At 47.5% G+C, this 21,840-nt stretch overlaps 2 protein-coding genes and 1 long non-coding RNA gene across 6 annotated transcripts; 2 read left to right on the top strand and 1 right to left on the bottom strand.

Annotated features, from left to right (window-relative positions):
* The first annotated feature begins 1,879 nt into the window (after positions 1-1,879).
* On the top strand, positions 1,880-8,812 carry LOC128329981 (mpv17-like protein). Of its 4 annotated transcripts, XM_053262043.1 has the most exons (5): positions 1,902-2,142; positions 4,056-4,455; positions 4,555-4,625; positions 7,074-7,103; positions 8,572-8,812. In XM_053262043.1, exons 1-5 carry the CDS (start codon positions 2,050-2,052, stop codon positions 8,776-8,778), a joined length of 801 nt encoding a protein of 266 aa, XP_053118018.1. In that variant the 5' UTR covers positions 1,902-2,049; the 3' UTR covers positions 8,779-8,812. The 4 variants fall into 4 exon arrangements, with proteins under 4 accessions (XP_053118017.1, XP_053118019.1, XP_053118016.1 ...); XM_053262044.1 differs by lacking the exon at positions 7,074-7,103 and having other exon boundaries at positions 1,889-2,142; XM_053262041.1 differs by having other exon boundaries at positions 1,889-2,142; positions 4,056-4,625.
* Positions 3,993-16,678, bottom strand: LOC128329984 (uncharacterized). Its single transcript, XR_008309894.1, has 3 exons — positions 16,350-16,678; positions 12,689-12,810; positions 3,993-4,587 (listed from the first exon to the last, which is right to left on the bottom strand). It is a non-coding gene; the product is annotated as an uncharacterized LOC128329984 (long non-coding RNA).
* IZUMO2 (IZUMO family member 2) lies at positions 10,227-20,298 on the top strand. Its single transcript, XM_053262045.1, has 7 exons — positions 10,227-10,478; positions 14,295-14,369; positions 14,538-14,624; positions 14,986-15,006; positions 17,790-17,870; positions 18,821-18,944; positions 19,109-20,298. Exons 1-7 carry the CDS (start codon positions 10,238-10,240, stop codon positions 19,149-19,151), a joined length of 672 nt encoding a protein of 223 aa, XP_053118020.1. The 5' UTR covers positions 10,227-10,237; the 3' UTR covers positions 19,152-20,298.
* The last annotated feature ends 1,542 nt before the right edge of the window (positions 20,299-21,840 follow it).

Below are 21,840 nucleotides of genomic sequence, written 5' to 3'. Positions count from 1 at the left end.
TGTGTGTGTGAGAGAGAGAGAGGTGCATAGTGCTATGGGTGGCCACCCATGGCTAGATATTTTGGTGGCTCCTGCTGCTGGCACCACAGCTGCCAGCTTCTGCAGCTGCCCACCACCTTCTACCCCTCCCCCTCCCTTGTCACCCCCCCCCCTTGTCAACACGGGTGTGCCTGGGGCCAGGGTCACAGAAGCCACACATCGCCTCCCTCCACAGCCACCCACGGGCCTCTCTCCTTCTTCCCTTGTGTGGGCTAATGATGTCACTGCCTTGAGATATGCGTTGGGTGGTGACATCATTAGCCCTCATTGGCTTTGCCAGCACCGATGAGAGTGGAAGGAGAGGGGGGAGAGGAGAGTGGCGGGCAGCTCCGCCAGCCCTGACCCCATGTGAGCCAGCTTTTTGCGGGTGCCGACGAGGGAAGGGGTCGGGCAGCTGCAGAGGTGGGCAGTGCATGGCCCCAGCCTCATTGGGCGGCCTAGGTTCACTGCACCTGGTTGCCCAGTGGTAGTTCTGCCCCTGGGGTGTGTGTGTGGTGTGTGTGTGTGTGTGTGAGAGAGAGAGAGAGAGAGAGAGAGAGAGAGAGTGTGTGTCTCTGCCAGGGTTTAATCTCCCCCCCCATGCAGTATATAAATATCCACCATATTCATATTCATACTGTGCATGCAGCCGCCTGCACACACTCCTCCCCCTGCACAAGAGAACAGAAAAAGGGAAGGGAAAATGAGAAATGCATCTTTTCTCGGTTTGCTTCGTACTGCTAAGTAATGGTTGTATACCCACATACCTGTATACCGTTTAAGTAAAGTTCAATAAGTGCCTTTGACTAGTCAAGTAAGTAGTCGAAAGGCAAGAGCATTCATCTTTATTTTTCGTTTCTCCTTCTCTTTCTCCCCCCCCCATCTTTTTCATTGCAAAGGCCTAGCTCCTCTTCAAACCCCATATGCCCAGCTGCAGAAAAACTTATTTCACGCTGCACTCATCTTTCTGACATTGCATAAAATCCTGCCTAGCTGCTGTTAGAATAAACCACGCTGTTCGCATTGTGTGTGCACTGACTGAGTCAACGCTGTCCCAGTTCTGTCTCTCTTGCTGTTAACTCCTTATTCCCCAGATGTGCAGCTGGCTGTCCGTGACCTGGGGAGTAGGGCTGGCACCTTGACTGGCTAAAAGATGCGGCCAACTTCCTGTTCTTTATGCTCCCCGTGTTCTTGGAACTCAGCAAGGAGCCGGGGTGGAGGAAGGCTACACCTCTCAGGACGGCGGAAGGGTGGGAGCAAGAAGGCCTTCAGAGGACATGCAATGGATTTCTCTCCCTAAGTGGTTCTCCTTTTCTGCACCCTGCCCATCTGTCTGGCTATTTATAGCTCTGTGGAGCAGACAACGTGGCTGACCCGTCCCCTGTCGCTTCTGCTAGACCCGGAGGGGGAAAAGGACAGGAGACTGGGGGTAATGGCTCTAATAAACGTGGGGGTAGTAGGGGGCAGAAGTGGGGATAAATGTGGGTGGATCAGAGTCAAAGAGGGGAGAAAGAAATGTGTGAGTGTGTGTGTTATACAGAGTGACAGCGCTCGGTTTATCCGTCAGTGTTGGATTCGTTTGTGCTTGCTCAATGAGCCAGAGGAAATAAACTCCACACATGCTCGGAGGCACCCTTTTTGCTCGATGGTTACTTCCAGGGTTGAGTGCTGGCATTAAAATAGGCTCAGGGGCTTAAGCGCTCCCGTAGTTCAACTGACACGCTCCATGGGAGCACGCACATGGCAAAGATCTCTAGTTTGCATTTACCGGACATTCTATCCCCCACGTGGACCTGGCCATCATGTTGTGTGAATTTGGAAGACAGGTGACTGCGTGGAGGGATTTGTCCTCATACTGGCAGAGAGATGGATTTGGAGCAGGCAACCTACCGTCTGGAGTGCTGCTGGGGGTCCTGGGCATTTCAGTAGATTTTGAAATGAAAACACTTCCGTAAAGTTTGAGGAAAGACCCCTGATGCTTTGTTTGTTTATATATGACACGCACAAGCGCAGATTTATACGGATCCATGCATGCAGAGAGATAAAGCTTTGATGAGAGGGGTAATTCCTGCCTGCAGATGGTGCATCCAAGCCATGATACTGATCTTGTATTGTGCACTTAAGGTACTTAAAAAATGAACCAATGGAAAGAGACAACGTTCGGTCAAGGGCTGGGCTGGACTTCACTGCAGAATTGCATATTGTCCAGGGTTCCCAAACTTGGGCCCTGAGACATTATTGGATTACAACTCCCATCATACCCAGCCACAAGGACTAAAGAGCATGGTGGTTGGGGAAACTGGGAGGAATAGTAGTCCAGTGTAGGACTGTAGAAGATTGGCTCACAGTGAGGGAAGCGTGTGATTAGGTCACCTAAGAAACTGCCTTATGAAACTGAGCCCTCAGTCTTGTCTACACTGACTGGCACCACAGGCTTTCAGGCAGGGTCTTTGCCAGCCCTACCTAGAGATGCCGGGGATTGAACCTGGGACCTTCTCCATGCAAGGCTCTGACCATATTCTGACCATGTGGCCATAGGAACACAGGGTGCTGCCTTCTACTGAGTCAGACCGCCGGTCTGTCTAGCTCAGGACTGTCTACACTGACTGGCAGCGACTTCCCAGGGTTTCAGACAGGAGTCTTTCCCAGCCTTACCTGGAGATGCTGCCAGGGACTGAACCTGGGACCTTGTGCATGCAAAGCAGATGCTCTCCCAGTGAGCTATAGTCCTTCCCCCAAAAGGGCAAAGGATTTGAGTCCTAGGAAGGGTAAGACCTATTTATTTATTTATTTAGCTCATTTTTATATCGCCCCAGCCCAAGGTCTCAGAGTTTCTTTGGTGTGTCTTTTGGTGTGTTGTGAAAATGAAAGCCATTAAAATATACATGGTAAGAATATGTTCTCCATGGTGGAGTGTGTATGGTTTTATACAGCAGGGGTTCCCCACCGGGTGTGTATGTGTGTGTTATTGTACCCATGGAGTACTTGAAGGGCTCTCAGGACCTAGGTGCCTCCCCACACCATTTGTTTATTTAGCAGGGGGAGAGCAACTGGCCCTATCCATCCCCAGCACAGCATCCCTCCAGTGGCTGTTGCTGGTGTCTATCTTATGTTTCTTTTCTAGATTGTGAGCCTTTGGGGACAGCAAGCCTTTTTTATTTTATCTATCTATCTATCTATCTATCTATCTATCTATCTCTTTGTAAACTGCTTTGGGAACTTTTGTTGAAAAGTGGTATATAAATATTTGTCGTACTCGTCTTGTTCCCCATCTGAGAATTACCAGCTTGAAGCCAAAGCATCCCCAGTAATGTGTCCGCTACAGAAGGGGAGGGAGGAGAGTGAAGACCCTCCTCTCTGCTCCTGACTGGTTGGCTACGTGCTGGAGCTCATCGTGCCCCTCCCCTCAGCCTGACTGACAAGCTTTAGAAAAGTAATGGGAGTACTCATGCGTATTTTAGTAAGTCAATGACTGCATTAGTCTGTATGGGGTACCTGAGCTGAAGGTTTGCAGCAGAAGAGGGGAACATTTATTTATTTATTTGTTTATTTGATTTCTATACCGCCCTTCCAGAAATGGCCCAGGGCGGTTTACACAGAGAAATAATAAATAAATAAGATGGCTCCTTGTCCCCAAAGGGCTCACAATCTAAAAGGAAACATAAGATAGACACCAGCAGCAGTCACTGGAGGTACTGTGCTGGGGGTGGATAGGGCCAGTTACTCTCCCCCCGCTAAATATATGAGTTGAAAAGGGTTGGGGACCCCTTTTGAGTGAGCAGTATTCGGACAGAGATGGGTAATGCACACACATATGGTGTTACCATAAGGGGTGGATAGCTCATTACTTCTGTGTGTGCAGAAATGCTGGCAAGTAGATAAGAGCTTATTTATTCTGTGGCTGTGTGGTGAGGTGTTCACTGTTATGCAAAGATGGCTGCCTTGCATGGAAATAGAGTATGCAGACAGGCTGATCATGGGGATAATGCTGTATTTACATGACAAACACAAACCAGTCTTTCTGATCTCACTCTTAGGGAAGGATCTCCAAGACTCGTCATGTGGTGAGGACACAGAGATTTTTTCCCCTGGCGACACCTCAGCACCCAACTCAAATGCACCCCCTACTAGTCCTGGTGCATCGCTATCCATGGCTGGCGAACGTGGCTGCCTACGGGACACTGTTCTCAGCAGCAGATGCGGCTCAGCAGATGTTGACTAGGCCCCGTCAGGATCCCTCCAGGCAGGACAGTTTGGATCTGAAGCAGACGGGGAAAGTGGCGCTGGTAGGGTTCACATTCCACGCCAACTTCAACTACGTCTGGTTCCGGAGCCTGGAGCGCCTTCTTCCAGGAGTGAGCGCTCCTATGGTGATAGCCAAGGTGACTTGTGACCAGGTCATAGCAGCGCCGGTCACCATCGGGGCATTTTATACTGGTGAGAAGCAATGGCGGATGGTGAGGGGGAGGCTGGAGGAGGTGGGAAACACTTCAGAGATGGCGACATCCTTTCCTCATCGTCCTCTACCTCTTCCAGGTCTGTCTCTCTTGGATGGCGAAACTGACATCTCTGGGAAATTAAGGGAGAAGTTTTGGCCGACATACAAGGTAATAATCACCATATAATAACAATTCCAGAGGGGGGAACATAAGAACATAAGACCAGCCCTGCTGGATCAGGCCCAAGGCCTATCTAGTCCAGCACCCTCTTTCCCACAGTGGCTCACCAGATGCCTCTGGGAAGCCCACAGGCAAGAGGTGAGGGCATGCTCTCTCTCCTGCTGTTGCTCCCCTGTGACTGGTGTTTAGAGGCATCTTGCCTCTGAGGCTGGAGATTGGGCTATAGCCACCAGCCTAGTAGCCATTGATAGACCTGTCCTCCATGAATTTATCGAAACCCCTCTTAAAGCCATCCAGGCTGTTGGCTGTCATTTTTGTGGCAGAGAATTCCATAGGTTACTTATATATTGTGTGAAAAAGTCCTTCCTTTTATTGGTCCTAAATTTCCTGGCCATCAGTTTCATGGAATGACCCATGCATAGCTTTATAGACCTCTATCACGTCTCCCCTCCATCATCTTTTTTCTAAACTAAAAAGCCCCAGGTGTTGTAGCCTTGCCTCATAAGTAAGGTGCTCTAGGCCCCAATCAACTCTTCTTCACCTTTTCCAATTCTATTATGCTGCGTTAGTGACAAGAAAGACTCTTGTGGCACTAGAGCAACTAATATTTCACTCTCCCAGGACACCCTGCTGCTTGGGGCAGCCCTTTCATGGGGCAAAGTGAGGCAGTTGCTTCAGGCAGCAGATTACTGGAGCATCAACAGGGTGGCAAGAGGATCTCTGCGCCTGGCATTGGAGCAGCTCTTCGGGACCGATCTAACCCCTGCAAGCTTCACATGGAGTGCTTCTCCTCACGCTCTATGCAAAGCTTGCAAAAAGCATGAGGAGCAGTGAGGAGATAACTGGTAACCTTCCCTGCTCCCCGCCCCCTGCCCCACTTTCAACGCTTGCAAGGGTTGGCTTTGAAAGGGGGCCCACCAGGGTCATGGGTCCACACAGCATTTGATGCCCCACCAGGTGCCACAATACATTAGGCCACCCCTTCTGCCATTGACCTGAAAGTCGGCATGCGTCCTTCAGTAAAAGAACTTTAAAAGAAGACTCCAGTGTGAAATTGTTGAGCTAGAATTTCTCAATAAATTTGATTGTATTAGTTTTGGACACAAGCAAGTTATTTTATTTTATTTTTTACATTTTATATCCCGCTCTTCCTCCAAGGAGCCCAGAGCGGTGTACTACATACTTATGTTTCTCCTCACAAGAACAACCCTGTGAAGTAGGTTAGGCTGAGAGAGAGTGACTGGCCCAGAGTCACCCAGCTAGTTTCATGGCTGAATGCAGATTTGAACTCGGGTCTCCCGGGCCCTAGTCTGGCACTCTAGCCACGACACCACGTTCTGCTTAATGTGGATATTGCTGATGCTGAAGTGTGTGTGTGGGATGCATCCGCTCTTTGTTTTTAAATTATCTCTACATATATTTCAGCAGACACCATTTTGGAAGAAGTATTCCCTCCTGTGTGGAAGAGAAGGGAGAATACCTCTTCTATTATGATATTTGATATCTATAGCTTTTATGTGTACATATACTTTAAAAATTAATGCCGGGGTGCTGTGTGGCCTGGATACCATTGCGGCCCCACAGCCAATGGCAAGGCATGCAAGGAGTGTGACATCCCGCCTTCAGGGCCTCCTTTCCTCTCTGGTGGTGCAGTGGATGGGCCAAGATTGGACCAGCATGTGCCCTGTTGAGCCCTGCTCAGCGCGCACCCCGGAACAAGGAGCTGCTGGCAACAAAGCTGGTAACAGCATGAGACCGGGGCAAAATGGAAGTGGGAAACAGGATGTGGGAAGGGGTGGGTGGGTGGGAGGCCTACCACCTCTGCAGAGGGCTATTTTTTAATTTTATTTATTTTACATTTTACATCCCGCTCTTCCTCCAAGGAGCCCAGAGCGGTGTACTACATACTTAAGTTTCTCCTCACAACAATCCTGTGAAGTAGGTTAGGCTGAGAGAGATGTGACTGGCCCAGAGTCACCCAGCAAGTGTCTGGCTGAATGGGGATTTGAACTCAGGTCTCCCCGGTCCTAGTCAATGATGTTCTCAGCGCTGCTCTCTGAGAACGGAGACAGAGGGGAACCCACCAAGGACCACAGCACAAGAGGAGGAACCAGTGTGACTGTGTAAACCCCTCTCCTGCACCACTCTGAGGCCCCTAACAACCCCAGGAGACCAGAAGCTGGACCTACAGAAAAGGCTGGTGTACTTGTCCTCCTCCTCCTCCTCACCACGTGCATGACATCATCTTTTTTCAAATATGTGTTGCGGTGAATGAGAAATGACTTTTCATCTGTTGAAAAGGTTTGTAATGGATTAACTGGCAGAAGGTTGCTGCCCTACTAATGACCTCTTAGTCTGCCCAAACCAGGCACTATTATGGAGCCCTTAACCTTAATATTGAACACTAAACTTACATGGCCATATTTTCTCCTACAGGCTGGAGTACTGTGCTGGACTTTATTCCAGGTAAGTGGGGCTGCCCTCTCTTTTCTACCCTCACCCCAGTGGTTGAATTCTAGGATTGCCAACTTTCCCCCCTGATTGGGCTTCTCTGCATTTAAACAACTGCAGGCCGAGCAGTTAGCAGACAAGAGACTCGTTCACATGATAATTATTAGGGGAGGACAAGTGTCGGACTCAAGACGGGTTCTGCCCAAACCTTTCTTCCTCATTCAGCAACCAGGTACAACTGCAGGGTAGGACAGAGCCCTCATCCTATGCATGAGCCTCACAAGATCACTTCCTTCCACTCCTACTTTTTTTTTTTTTACTAGCACACAATCACAAAAGAGGAGTGCACACAGCTGCCGAACCTGGGAAGGATGCTTGTCCTATCCTACTGAGGAGCGTGAGAACAGCCCTAAGGTTTTCCTAGTATAGTGTGGAAAGCGTCTCTAGCAGCATTTCTGCATCCCTGAAACAAGGCAGTTGTTTAAAACTGTAGGAATGTGGGCCATATTAAGAGGAAGAACCAGGATGACTGTATAAGTCCTCCCCTGCACCACTCTGAGGCCCCTAACAACCCCAGGAGGCCGGAAGCAGAACCCCTACAATAAACCAATGGACGCAAGTGACTGTCAGGAACTGGATGTCTGCAAAAAACTGGAGTGATGCAGTGATTAGAATGCCAGACTAGTCCCAGGCTCAGGGAGACCCGGGTGCAAATCCCCACTGAGCCATGAAGCTCGCTGGGTGGCCTTAGGACCAATCACAATCCCTCAGCCTAACCTACCTCACAGGATTGTTGTGAGGACAAAAGTGGGGAGGACGACCACGTAGGCTGCCCGGAGCTCCTGGGAGGAAGGGTGCGATAAAAATGTAATGTATCAATTAGTGTGTTTAAAAAATATCTTAAAACACACCTTTTAAAGGAGGCTTTTTAATGTTCCATTATTATTTTGTTATATCTGGTAGGTTCTTTAGCTTTTTATAATTTTCAGTTTTAATTTGAACCTAATAATGATTGTGGTTTTTAATCTGACTTTTTAAAAAAAGTTAATTTTATTGCTTTTATTGTATCTGTGTCTATCTTAGGAACATAGGAAACTGCCATATACTGAGTCAGACCATTGGTCTATCTAGCTCAGTATTGTCTACACAGACTGGCAGCGGCTTCTCCAAGGTTGTAGGCAGTCTTATTGTTGTGAACCACCCTGAGCAGTAGTACACTGGAGGGGTGGAGTATAAATATTTTAAATATGTATATTTAATAAATAAATAGAATATGAATATCAAACTAACAAACAAATAAATAACAAACAACTGCCGAGAGACACAAGTTTGGGGCAGTCTACAACTTTGATAAACAAACAAGCAAACAAACAAAGTAATGCAAGGACAAATCCCAACCAGTCTCAGATCAGAGCAGATATCTTGTAAGACACTATGCTTCAGTCCTCAAACTGATGCCGGAATTCCTTTCTCCCTCCACCAGGTGGTGAATTTTACTCTTGTGCCTCCCATCTTGCGCACCGCCTATGTGGGTGCCTGCTCCTTCTTGTGGACAGCATTTCTCTGCTACCTGCGCCAACGAGATGCCCATGACATCACCTCCCAGCTCTCCCGGGCACTGCCTGTCTTGGCTATGCTATTTCCACCTACAGCAGGGGGAAATCAAATCAACGGACCCTCTGAGAAATAGTCAAAGGGCCTAATACATTTGTATATTGTTAAGAGTTTTGCAGTGGCGTGTTTTTATTGAAGGAAACCATTGTCACAAATCAGAACGGTGGCGGCGGGGAGGCAAGAGGATGAACCCAAAACACAGGAACACAATGTTCTGCCAGCATTTTTGTCTGGATTCTCTGGTCTCTCTAGAAGGCACAGGGACATAGAAAAGCCACCATATACTGAGTCAGACCATTGGTCCATTTAGCTTAGTATTGTCTACACAGACTGGCAGCGGCTTCTCCAAGGTTGCAGGCAGGAATCTCTCTCAGCCCTATCTTGGAGAAGCCAGGGAGGGAACTTGGAACCTTCTGCTCTTCCCAGAGTGGCTCCATCCCCAAAGGGGAATATCTTACAGTACTCACACCTCAAGTCTCCCATTCATATGACACTAGACCCTGCTTAGCTAAGGGTCATGCTTGGAGTTGCTACCACAAGACCAGCTCTCCTCTCCTCAATTTATCCCAGCATGAACACAAATTCTGATGAGAGATTTTACAAAAGACTACACAATGCTGTTGAAAAGCAATATATCATATTTATAGTAGTTGATGTTGAAACACACTGTGTAATGTTTTAGTGCTGTTTTCTGACAACCCGTGAAAAACCCGTGCCTTTTCAATATGGCTTTCATTCTGACTTGAAAGAGATATGGGTTTGTCATGGCTTGTCAGCAGGTGGCCAGCAGATGGTGCTAAGAAATTGCACAGTCAGGGTATTCATGTGACTGGGAGGCGGGGAGGGCAGGCAGGAGGAAGGCTGCGCTAAACTTACCTACACTTAGCTTTAAAAATTCACCCAGACAATTCCTCAATGGTGGTGGGAAACGTGGACTACGCGCTCACTTGATCCACACTCCTGCACCTACGCAGCGCAGCTCTCCAGAGGCCAGGACAATGCATCCCAGCCTCCATGTATCCCACAATGCACAGCATGACAAGTGAGGTGTATTGGAGGATAACCCTGTGAGATGAGCACTCTAGGCACCCATCTCTGTCTGCAAGCAGCCTGAGCGCACACACAATCCCGCCACCAGGGTTAAGGGTGTCCTTGCGCCAAGCTGGGCTGAAAAGTGAGGCTAGGCGGGCAGCACCAGGATCCGTGCCAATCCTGGTACTGCAGCCTAACACAGCCTGGGTTAGGCTGCTCTTGAGAACAGCCTTAATGCGTTTAACATCATTAGATGTGTTCATGCTGGAATAATGTGCTGTCTAGACAGACCCTCTGTCAAAAGCAAAAGCAGAAAAGCTTGGTATGGAAGTATCCTTGGGTTCTAGTCTGTTTGTGCCCACCCGCTTGCAAACCTTTAGGATCTTACCACAAATCCTGACTTCTAAAATCCAAACTGTTCTACATTCCATAACCAGCCTCCATTGTGATATCATGGTCTGCAGAACCTGGAGGTTCCTCCATATCTGGTGGCATAGTCAGCCATGCTGGTCTCAGACCCTCCTTTACTGCTGTGGCTGCTGCTGGTCTGTTTGCCCACAAGCCTTTGGAGCTGCCTACATTGTGATAAAAATTTCAAGACGAATCTGGCCAAGCTCCGAGCTGAGGTTGTGGAACGCCAAATCCATGACACGCGCCTCAAGGCACGAGCCAGCTTGCTCCTCAGAGGTCTTGAGGAGGATTTCTTCCTGCACTATGCCACCAGCCAGTTTTCAGGCTTTGCAGGTACAGCTCTGCTCTGCTGATGATCATGAGTTCATCACACACTCGGGGCCTTCCCAGACAATAGTTTTACTGGGCAATAAATCCAATAGTTCTTACTATTGCAGGTGAACTGTTTGTCTTTCCACCAATGAACACTTGTTAGAAAATGTAATTTCTCCCCAGCTAGTGTGTCTATGGCAGTTTGTGAACTGCAGTGTGAAATGTTCTTTTGGTAAGTGTTGGCTAGTGCCCATGCCATCACTGCTAATGAGCACCCTTGCCTGTGACATTTGATGAGCTTTTAAAGATGATTATTTTAAATGTAAATGTTTGTTTGTTTATTTATTTGATTTATATACCACCCTTCCAAAAATGGCTCAGGGCGGTTTACACAGAGAAACAACAAATAAATAAGATGGATCCCTGTCCCCAAAGGGCTCACAATCTAAAAAGAAACGTAAGTTAGACACCAGCAACAGGCACTGGAGGGGTACTGTGCTGGGGGTGGAGAGGGCCAGTTACTCTCCCTCTGCTAAATAAAGAGAATCACCACTTTAAAAGGTGCCTCTTTGCCAAGTTAGCAGGGGTCAGTTTCCCTGTAGAGTCTGAACACAGCCAAACCACCTCCACCCTGATACTGAGTCAGAGCAGGAGGATTCCTGCACATTTTCAAAAGAAAAATGACAAGAAAACTTTAATGATACCAACCGCGCTATCCCTTTTCCACACTGCTATGCCTTAAAATTTCATGAACTACTTTCTCTCCAGAGATCTTGCTCCTAAATTTAATATAGCTCTAACCTGCAAGTTCCCCTTCTCCCGCCCTGGAGATTACATTACCCCTGTTTAAAAACAGAACCCCATCACAGAATCAATTTCTTGACCTCCAGTCCAGCTACATTTTTGCAGCAAAGCTACCACCCACCCCCAATCCAGTCAATAATTGTTATTGATATTGTTATTGTTTACACCATCAATATACATGGAACATTACAACATGGGACTGGTCTCTGCCCTGAGGGGCTTACAAGAGAAAATCTGACACAGAGGAGACAACAAAGAAGTGGTGCGTGGGATTATGTAAACCACTTCTCCAAGTGACAAGTTGTTCCAGGGGTGCAGTTCTTCTCAGATTCTGGCTTCCTTTGAAAAAGAGATTCAGTGGAGGATTATCTATTATATTAATTCTCCTGGGTGTGCCTTGGAATATGCGTCCCAGCACCCAGCTGATTGGCTGGGCAGCAGAGGTGCCTGATTGGCTGAGGCGCACCCAGGAGAACCACGGAGGCGGAAGCGGCCCGACCGCTGTGGTTGCGGCAGGCCCAGCTGCAGAGGCAGAGGCAGGCCGCAGAGGCAAGGCAAGGCGGTCCTGGCCGCAGCAGCAGCACCTCGGCTGCCACGGCGACGCTCTTATCCAGCAGCCTGGGCCCGGCCAGAGACTGGGGCAGGTGTGTGGGGGGGAGGTAGCTGGCCCCAAAGAGCACACAGATGCTCTGTGTGGGGGTCGGCTAGTGGTTTCTTAATAGCATATTGACCCACTTACAAATATACGTTGAGCATTAGATTTACAGTTTTTAATAGTTTTAACAGTTCTAATATTGTGTTAAATTGTAAGTTGTTTTTAATGTTCTGTTCTAATTTGTGCTGTTTTTATTGTAAACTGCCCAGGGACATAAGTTTTGGGCGGTATATACATTTGTTAAATACATAAATAATAGATGGAGTTGAAATAGCCGATAGGGATGTGCAAAACATTTGACCAAATCAATTTGATTAGAAACTACTTGCAGAGAAAGGGATTCGTTTGAATCAACTTGAATATGGGTGAATTCAAATCAAATTCACATCAAATTTGATTCAAATTCAGATGAATTTGAATCAATTCGGACAAATCCTATTCTGAGCTAGCAGTTTCGAGTCGAATCGATTTGAATTTGATTTGAATTTGATTTGAATTCAAATTGATTCGGTCGAATTTTTTGCACATCCCCCATAGCAGAGCATGCCTACAAGCCATGACAGATTACATCAGATCTCTAGAGGGAAACCCTCTTAGCTGAAGCTAAGGTGCTTCAGCTCTCTGTGCTCTCTCTCAGATTCCATTTCAGCCTTTCCAAAATTCAGTCTGTATCTCTGTCTCACACCTAATCTGTAACTGTAACAAGCTGCTTCCCCTCTTCTCTCTTTACACACACATCAGCCCCTCTGAGCAGGTGAAGGATATGTCCTACCTTGCAAGACTCTTCTGATTTCTTCCACCAGGATTCTTCAGGGAATTAACTCTCCCCTTTGGGAACATCCACTGACCTCCTGAACTCTCATCCAGCATCCTTTCAAGTAGCCATTACCTAATCTGTAGCAAGGGGAAGGATGTGTGTTTATTTTGGCTCTCAGCTGCCGCGTCAGAGTCGCTTGACCCCCTCTTGGTCAGGAGCAACTCTAGCTCTAGAACAATTAGCTTGAGGGAGCAAAGAACTTTATTAGGGGAGCGAGGATTTTGCTCCGCTACGCATTAAATAATGACATTGGTAAGGTCATTAACGTTGTCCGTTTATTTACCTTACTAATGAAGTTTGCTTGACATTTTCAAACATGTTCAGAAAATGGGCCTGATTCCTCTTAGAAAATACTGACCAAGTCAAACCTTTCAGTCTACTTTCCAGGCTAGTTTTCTCTTCTTGTCCAAGACCATGGTGCAGCAAAGGCAGAGGTGGGCAGCAGAGAGGTCATGACTAGTGCAATGGCCCGGCGAGCAGACATTTACCAGAGAGATGACCCTGCTGCTGCACCCCCCCTGCACACATGGTCTCACCCAGCCCCATTTCTGGCTAGGAAGGAAGCTAATGGGGTTGGCCCTGGATTCTGTGGGGCTGGTGGAACCTCCTACCTACCTGGCTTGTGCTGCTTGTTCTGGAGTGGGTAAATGAGACTTCTTTAAACAATGGAGGGAAGCCTTTGAAGATAATTAATTCAAGCTTCTACATGATCCACGCTGCACATTAAGGTCAACTGAGGAGGTCTGTCTCCAGTTACCACCAGTTCATCTGGTAGCGACTCAGAGGTGGGCCTTCTCTGTAGCTGCTGGGCTGTGGAATGCACTCCCGGCAGAAATCCGTAATTTGAGATCATTAATGTCTTTCAGGAGAGCCCTTAAAACCTATCTGTTTGGCCTGGCCTTCCAGGGTTTTTAAATGATTGACAACCTGTTTTAAACTGTTTTAAATTGCTGCCCTGGTTCTCCAGGGTTCTTTTAGCTGTTTGAATTGTTTAATTGGTTTTATTCTGTTTTTATAGTTTGATTTTAACTGTTAACTTGTTTTAATTGTTTTTACCTTGTTGTAAACCACTCTGAGCCATTTTGGAAGGGTGGTATATCAATCAATCAATCAATCAATCAGCAAGCAACAAGCAAGCAAGCTATAGAACTATAAGCTATGGGACTATGACTATTATCTGACGCTTTACTGTAAAGTTGCAATCTGGTGAGTGGGGGAGCAAAAGGGGGAGTGGAGGATATTTTGAGGGGAGCACCCAATATCCATTGCTGCAATATTTAATTAATATTGTTTTAATTATTTTAATGCTGTTTTAAAATGTTGTTTAATTTTTTTTAATTGTTGAAATATTTAAAATTGTTTGTTTTAACTAATGTTTTACTTTCTGTTTTTATTTTGTTGTAAACCGCCCAGAGATGTAAGTTTTGGGTGGTATAAAAATGTGATAGATAGATAGATTAATAAATAAATAAATATCTCTACTCTTGATGCGGCTGGTGCAGGCTCTCTGCAGACCAAGGTGCCTCCTGCTACCCTAGCCTATCGCATTTCCTTTTCCCAGTTAAAGCCAAAGTGGATGATCTGATCAAGAAGGTGCGGTCAAAAACAGGAGGTCTGCTTCAAACCTCTCTGAAAGGTAGGGATCCTGATCACTCCCCACCTAAAGATCCCTTTGGCCTTGGAATGACAGTGCCTCCTCTCTGGCGCTTCCACCCAGTGTGTTCTTGGTCATACAAGCCCGTTTCATAATATAAATGAGGGGTCTTGCAGGGGCCCCCAACCCCCATATGTCTTCTGTCCCCAGACCAAGCTCTCTTGGAAGAATTAGTTGCATTCCGGAAGGAAACCACAATGAAACTCAAAGTGGCATTAAAGGAACACCAAACACAAGGTAGAGAATCTCTTCCAACCTCATGTCCTATTATATTCCCCCCATAATTCCAATTTTTGGAAATATGATTTAGGATTATTTCCTTAATGTTGAAAATCTCTTTGAACCTCCTATATCCCCTATGTGACCCACGACAACAAAAGTATAGCCCCCTCCATGAGAGCAACTAGAATGATCAAGAGGTAGGGAGGTTAAAGTATGGGGGGGGGGCGTTTGAATTTAGGGGTAAGGTGGCTAAAGGGAGGTCTGGAACAGGGTTGTGTGGATAGTCTCCTGGGAACACTTTGGAGGTGAACAATCTCTGAGTAATCGAATATTTGGGACACATTTACTCATGGTTGAACTCTCTTTTCCCTCACAGCTTGTGACCCAAAAACCTGTGGTAAGTTCATCTAGTTGCATAGCTGGGCATTAGAAGAGGATGGAAATTTGGCAAACGAAAGCCACCACGATGGTCCTGTGCTGAGAGAGGATTGGATGTGGCTTGGAAGTGTGGCTGGGCTGGGCCTTCCAGGAGTTCCAGGGGGCAAACAGGATGAGGTGAAAAGTCTATTATGTCCATGGGCAGCAGGGCACAAAGGAGACGCATTAGCACAAGGGCCACAAGAATTAATCATTTACTAGCTGATCCAGCACAGAGCATCTGCGCCCCTGGTTTGCTGCCGCTGCCACCTTCTCCTGCCACCTACCTCCACCACCACTGCTTTTTTGCCTGCCCACCCCCGCCCGTCTTCTTCCCTGCCCACCCCCTGCCCACCGTCTTCTTCCCTGCCCACCCCCTGCCCACCTTCTTCTTCTTCCCTGCACGCTGCCCTCCTGGCCCCATCTTCTTCTTTTGCGCCTCCCACCCGCCTCTGCCGCCATCTTCTACCTGCCAGCCGGCCAGCCAACTTTCAGTTGCAGCCACCCGCCTATCTGCCGGTCATGGCTGCCCACCCGCCACCGTTTTCTTTGGCCGGCTGCCACCAGCGCCGCCATATTCTTTCTCTAGCCTGACCCCATCGCTATAGGCAGCTGCTCGCAAACTCTCGTGAAAGCTGCCAGGCATAGGATTGGCGACAAGTACATCTCAGAGAAATATATATATAAAGAAGAGAGTAAGTAGTTAAAAAACATTTGCAACCTAAGTCTTGCTATGTTCAACGAGGCTTACACTCACATGTGTAGGAATTCAGCCTTTCAGCTAAAAGGTTACCCCCAACTAACTGGGCAGCCAAGATATCCGGTCTTTTCCCAATATTTTTCAAAGCCATGACATCTCTGGGATTGCTTTCAGTAGTGACCTGAAGACCTTTCAGGCCAATCCTGGAGGGTTGGCAACAACAGAGTGATTCTTAGAGAGCTCTGGTGGGGTGCAGGGCCTGGGGCAAATCAGCCAGGCTGCCAGTGTGGGGCCCCCTTCCAGTTAATGTTAATGGGGGCTAAAAGAGCGGGGCATAGGGCAGTCCCCCTGCCTGCCCTGCCCTAGGGACAGCCCGATCAGGGACAGCCCTTGGGTTTTTGGTACCTTAGGCAAAGCTTGACTTTGGTGCCACCCCCTCCCCCTCCCCCCCAGCCGAGAAGTGCAGAGCCCCCCTCCTCCCCCAGCTTTAACTTCAGCTGCACAGGTTGCTCATTCCCCTGGTTGAATGATCAGCCCACACAGATTACCAATTCATGACTAGCCCGCACTGGTTTGGTGCTATAGTGGGAGAGGGGGAAAGTGCTGAGAAGCTCGAAGCCCACCTGACACCGACTTGTCCTCTACAGATGCTGCCTTTCTCCCCTCAGTAGCGCAAGCCTTGTGGCCCTCAGGGCCCACTAACCGCTCAATGGCCCAGGGAGGCAGTTTTTAATGGTGCTGCGAGGAGCTTCCCTCCATGACCCACCAGGCCCAACCTCAGCCAAACCAACTGTCATGTGCAACAATTGCTTCCTGTTTGGGGTCAGGCCGGCACTTGAGAAACCAGGATGGAGGCTCCCACCTGAGCAGCCGCAGCAATAGCAGAGCAGAGCAAGGCAGAGAGGAGGTGGGGACGCGCTGAGCGGAGGGGAGGAGGAAAGCAAACCAGAGGCCCGGTAAGGCACTTTCCAGATTGGGCACTACAACAGTGTCACTATGTGTCCGTTAAGTGTGCTTCCGAACTTCCTGTGTTTTGACATCGCAGACCCTGCGCTGTCAGCAAGGTGCCATTCACATTTCCAATGCCCTCTTTGGGGTTTGTGCTGCATTACAGTCCTATAACGCCACATGTGCAGCACAAAAATATAGCTGTATTTTTCTGTTGTAGAGTTTTGCGCAAGCTAGAAAAGACTGCTCCCCCTGCTGGTGGATTTGCACAACAAACAGCTTCAGTCCTTTATGTTTTCAATGCAATCAGCACAAGCCGAAGCATTTTACTTTTGTTGTAGTGGGTAATCTGGAAAGGGCCTAGGGGTTAGGCCCTGCTCACTCAACTTCGACCCAGGGAGCTGTGGCGCCCCCACCCCCAAGAACTGGGCGATTGCCTAGGTCTGCTTAGTGGACGGTCCGGCCCTGTTAACAACCCTCACATCTTGCCTAGTTCCACCCTGTGTCTTAGGAATTGCGAATCTCTCTGGGAGAAGAGTGATTGGGTTAGAGAACCTGGTAGGCCAGATCCTTGTTCTGGGCTCTGGAGGAGCTTATTTATTGATTGATTGTTGAATTTATATACCGCCTTTCATTAAAACAATCTCAAAGTTAAAGTTAAATTAAACTCTATCTTTATATTTATTTAAGAGGTACCTGTGGTTTATCCCATGTGTGGCAGCTGTCGTGAGAGTTTGTGAGCAGCTGCCAGATAGCTCCGGGTACGGGCTGAGGATATGGCAGCAGCAGGCGTGCAGGGAAAGCATCGGTCAGGCTGGCCAGCGAGGGAAACCACCGTCACTGGCGGGTGGAGAAGGAAAGGCGGCCGGGAGGGAAGGGAAGGGAAGGGAAGGGCCAGCCGGCAGGGAGGGAAAGCGGACTGAGAGGGAGAGCACGGACTGGGGCTGAAGGGGGTCGGGAATGAAGATGGGAAGAAGAGACAGGGAGAACTAGGGGCGCAGATGCTCTGCACCGGACCAGCTAGTTGTCTTTATTCTGTGACGGGCATTTCTCATGCTTTCTTTCTCTTTCATCCTGTCCCGCCCCCACCCACCCCAAATCTCCTACCTTTGCAGTCTGGCTCCGATACAAAGTGTTTGACTGCAGATACTGCCAAGAGACCAGTGCTGTTTGCTTGACACAGAGTCAGTGTTTTGGTAGGTAAAGCTGGGATATTCAGTTGGGTTATGGCAGGCCTGCTCAACTTCGGTCCTCCAGCTGTTTTTGGACTAGAGCTCCCATAATCCCCAGCCACAGTGGCAGAGGGCGGCCCTTACTCATGAGTGTCAAAGAAAATTTCTCAAAAATGTGTTCCTAACGAGTGAAAACACACACACACACACACACACACCTGCGCAAAGTTAAGAGGAAAGAAGTTTTAAGTGTCCCCAAGCATATTACTTCCATGTACACAGACCTTGTACGTTAAAGGATGTGTGTTATTTCCCTCAGCACTGAGTACATGGCTCCTAAAGTTGTCATTTATATAGCATTTAACAAAATGCTACATATATTATCTCAGAAAACTGTACAACGGTCCTATAGGGTAGGCTCCATTTTATTATTCCCATGTCACAAGTGAGGACTGAGGCCTAGTGTATAGTGGCTTGCTGAAGACTCCCTAGTGAGGTGTAATTGGAATTGGGGGCCTCATGGTTCATAATGTCATCTCTTAGTCATTACACTATATTAGCCCTTGATTCTTGGCCTCTGATCTTCTTTTCTGTGCTAGGGCTAAGCCTGAACCATATGCCTTTATGGAGGTCTAACATCCATATTGACACCATGACAGGAGATAAAAAGAAAGAAGAGCAGGGTGTGACATTGGGTGGGGGGAAGGAGATTTTCGGGGGGGGGCAGCACTACAGAAGGATCAGTTTTATAAATATATCTCTGGGTCAAATTTTGCACGCTAAGTGTGCAGCTTGGCCTTGTTTGTGAGTTTTTATTTTAAAAAGAAGTTTGAGTGGTATGTGGGTGATCAAGAGAACCCTTTACTTCTGTGCCACTGCCATCGTTCTGGAAAGCTGCTATTTGCTTAGGGATGGAAGCTATCATTGGTGTGAACCTGTCTTTCACACACCAAATCTGGGCTCTCTACTTCCAGTTGATTCCCAGGACCGTGTGTCCCTTCGCTATGGGGCCCCGCTGCAGGAACCAAATATTGCCCGAAACGGAGTTGCGATTGTCTTGTCAATGGGTGCACTGCTATTCCTGGTGATTATAGGCGTGTGAGTATAAACAGCCGACCTCCACTCCAGAGTCAGCTACAGCTTTCCTCCAAGGAAGGGAACTTTCTGTAAAAGAGCTTGTCCCCACACCAGAGGGAACAACAGCAATGGTAAAAGGGTTAGGGAGGGTTTTTTGGGGGGCACTAACTCTCTCTTTCCCCCAGGATTATTACATACTGGAGAAACCGGATGTTCGAGTACGTTTAGCTGAGATCTGCCCTCTTCGCACCTCTAAAGGACATCTGATAGAAAAGGTCCTCTTTAACTTCCACCTTGTGAAGTTTAGGATTCGGTCCACGTAACCTTACAACAACCTCTGAAATTGCTTTTCTACCCAGAAAAATGTTTCCTCTTCTAACCCACTCATCTTATCCTCTCTTCCTCTCCCTATCCCTGGACATCCCATAATAAACCCCAAAAAACTCCTCAATTGTGTATTTGCCCCATCTTTGTTGTATCTGCAAAGATCTGGCGATAACTATGCCTATTTCCCTCCAGCCAAAGAACCCAGGTGTCCAGGCATTCAGACCCCACTCCGAACAATATTCTATACTTACACAGTACTCTAATCCACTGTGCCCTGCTTCTCTCTCAGGGTGCTTCCTGATGACAATTTGTTTGATAGTCAACACTGATTATTGACAGGGATTTTATGGGGTGTCTACATGATGTTGCCATTCCACTATTCCCACAAAACATCTGTTACTTTTATTGCTCAGACTGACTTGAAAAAGCTAATGGAACAACTTGTGTGATGAGCAGACATGTAGACTGATGCACGGAAGAGCTGATTCACAAGCCAGACCCCCACCCCACCCCACTTCCACACACTGACCACACTTTTGCCATTTTACTTCCAGTCATTTCCCTTTGCAGCGTTTTTTTCTTTTTTAATCAAGGACATATATTGCTGTTGCGGTCTTCTGCCCTCCCCACTATTTTTATTGTGAAACCACATTGTTCTCCTTGATGCATAGAAACCACACCATCCAGGATCCTGATTTTCTACATAGTTGCCATTTCAGTGACTTGTGGGCGCAGGGGTATCTGAAAAACTAAAACAAAGAAGAACTGGAAAACCTTAACAGTAACTATTTATTTGTTTATTTGTTTAGTCTATGTTTGTTATGCTATTTACACACAGTCTACAAGATGTTATTGACTGGATTTGGTACTTTAATTATCGGGCCCTTTCCAAGGGTCTCTAGGATAACTAAAGAAGAATTAAATATATCGTTGTAGTATTCGTGCTGTCCTGAGTAGTGTGGCCTTCTATAGTTGATGAGTTGTAATTTTATTGATGCCCAAGGTGTGTTACTAATTAATTAAATTAAATTAAATTATATCATCATCATCATCATCTACTTTATTTCTTAGCCTCTCCATAAAAAATTGTTCTCTGGGTGGCTTACAACACAACATTAAAACAGCCAATAAAAACACATAAAACACATCAAATCACAACACACACACACACAATACAATATAAAACAATTTAAAAACGTGTATTTTAAAAATCAATTTTTAAAAGCCTGAGTGAACAGAAAGGTCTTCACCTGACATATAAAAGAACAAAGTGATGGTGCCAGGTGAACCTCACTGGGGAGGCTGTTCTATAAACGGGGTGCAACCACCGAAAAGGCCCTTTCCCTAGTAGCCACCCACCTCACTTTGTTTGGCAGGAGCACTTGGAGCAGGGCCTCTAAAGATCTTAAGGTCCGAATCGGTACGTATGGGGCAAGCCACTCTTTCAGGTAACCCAGTCCCAAGCCATTTAGGGCTTTAAAGGTTAAAAACAGCTCTTTGAATTGGCATATTACTAGCGTAATATGATCAAAATGCCTGGACCCAGTTAATAATCTTGCAGCCCTATTTTGTACCACTTGCAGTTTCTGGACTGTTTTCAAAGGCAGCCCCACATACAACACATTGCAGTTATCTAAGCAAGAGATTGCCAGAGCATGAGTAACTGTGGCCAATCTCTCTCTATCCAGGTAAGGTTGCTGCTGGTGTAGCAGCCGAAGCTGATAAAAGACGCTCCGAGCCACAGAGGCCACTTGAGCCTCTAGTGCAGGCCTGCTCAACATTGGCCCTCCTGCAGATGTTGGCCTACAACTCCCATAATCCCTTGCTATTGGCCACTGTGGCTGGGGATTTTGGGAGTTGTAGTCCAAAAATATCTGGAGGGCCTAAGTTGAGCAGGCCTGCTCTAGTGACAATGCTGGATCAATTAGCACCCCCAGACTGTTAACCTGGTCCTTCAGGGGGAGCGTGACCCCATCTAGAACAGGCTGGACACCACCCAGGCAGATGAACCACCAACCAACAACACTTCTGTCTTGTCTGGACTTAGTCTCAGCTTGTTTACCCTCCTCCAGTCCATTCCTGCACCCAGGCCCAGATTCAGGATTGTCACCACCTTGCCTGCGTCTGATGAAAAAGAGAGATACAATGGAGTATCATCTGCATACTGACGACATCTCAGGCCCAATCTCCAGATGACCTTTCCCAGCGATTTCATGTAGATTATTAAACAGCATAGGGGAAAGAATGGAACCCTGCAGAACCCCAAAGCACAACTGTCCAGGGGTTGAGCAGTAATCCCCCAGCACCACCTTTTGGAAACAGACCTCGAGGTAGGAGTGGAACCACCTCCAAGCAGTGCCTCCCACATTGGACTCGGCCAGCCTATCCAAAAGGATCCCACGGTCAATGGTATTGAAAGCCGCTGAGAGGTCCAAGAGAAAAACAGGGTTGCACTTCCCCATCTCTCTCTCTCTAGACAGGGTGACCAAAGCAGTTTCTGTTCCAAAGCCAGGCCTGAAGCCTGATTGAAATAGATAGATAATCTGTTTCCTCCAAGAGTGTCTGGAGCTGGTTGACCACTACACACTCA

The sequence above is a fragment of the Hemicordylus capensis genome, chromosome 6 (assembly GCF_027244095.1).
Source record: "Hemicordylus capensis ecotype Gifberg chromosome 6, rHemCap1.1.pri, whole genome shotgun sequence".
Taxonomy (NCBI): Eukaryota; Metazoa; Chordata; class Lepidosauria; order Squamata; family Cordylidae; genus Hemicordylus; species Hemicordylus capensis.
Note: the sequence above shows the minus strand (reverse complement) of the source record. Positions and strands in the feature narration are given on the sequence as shown.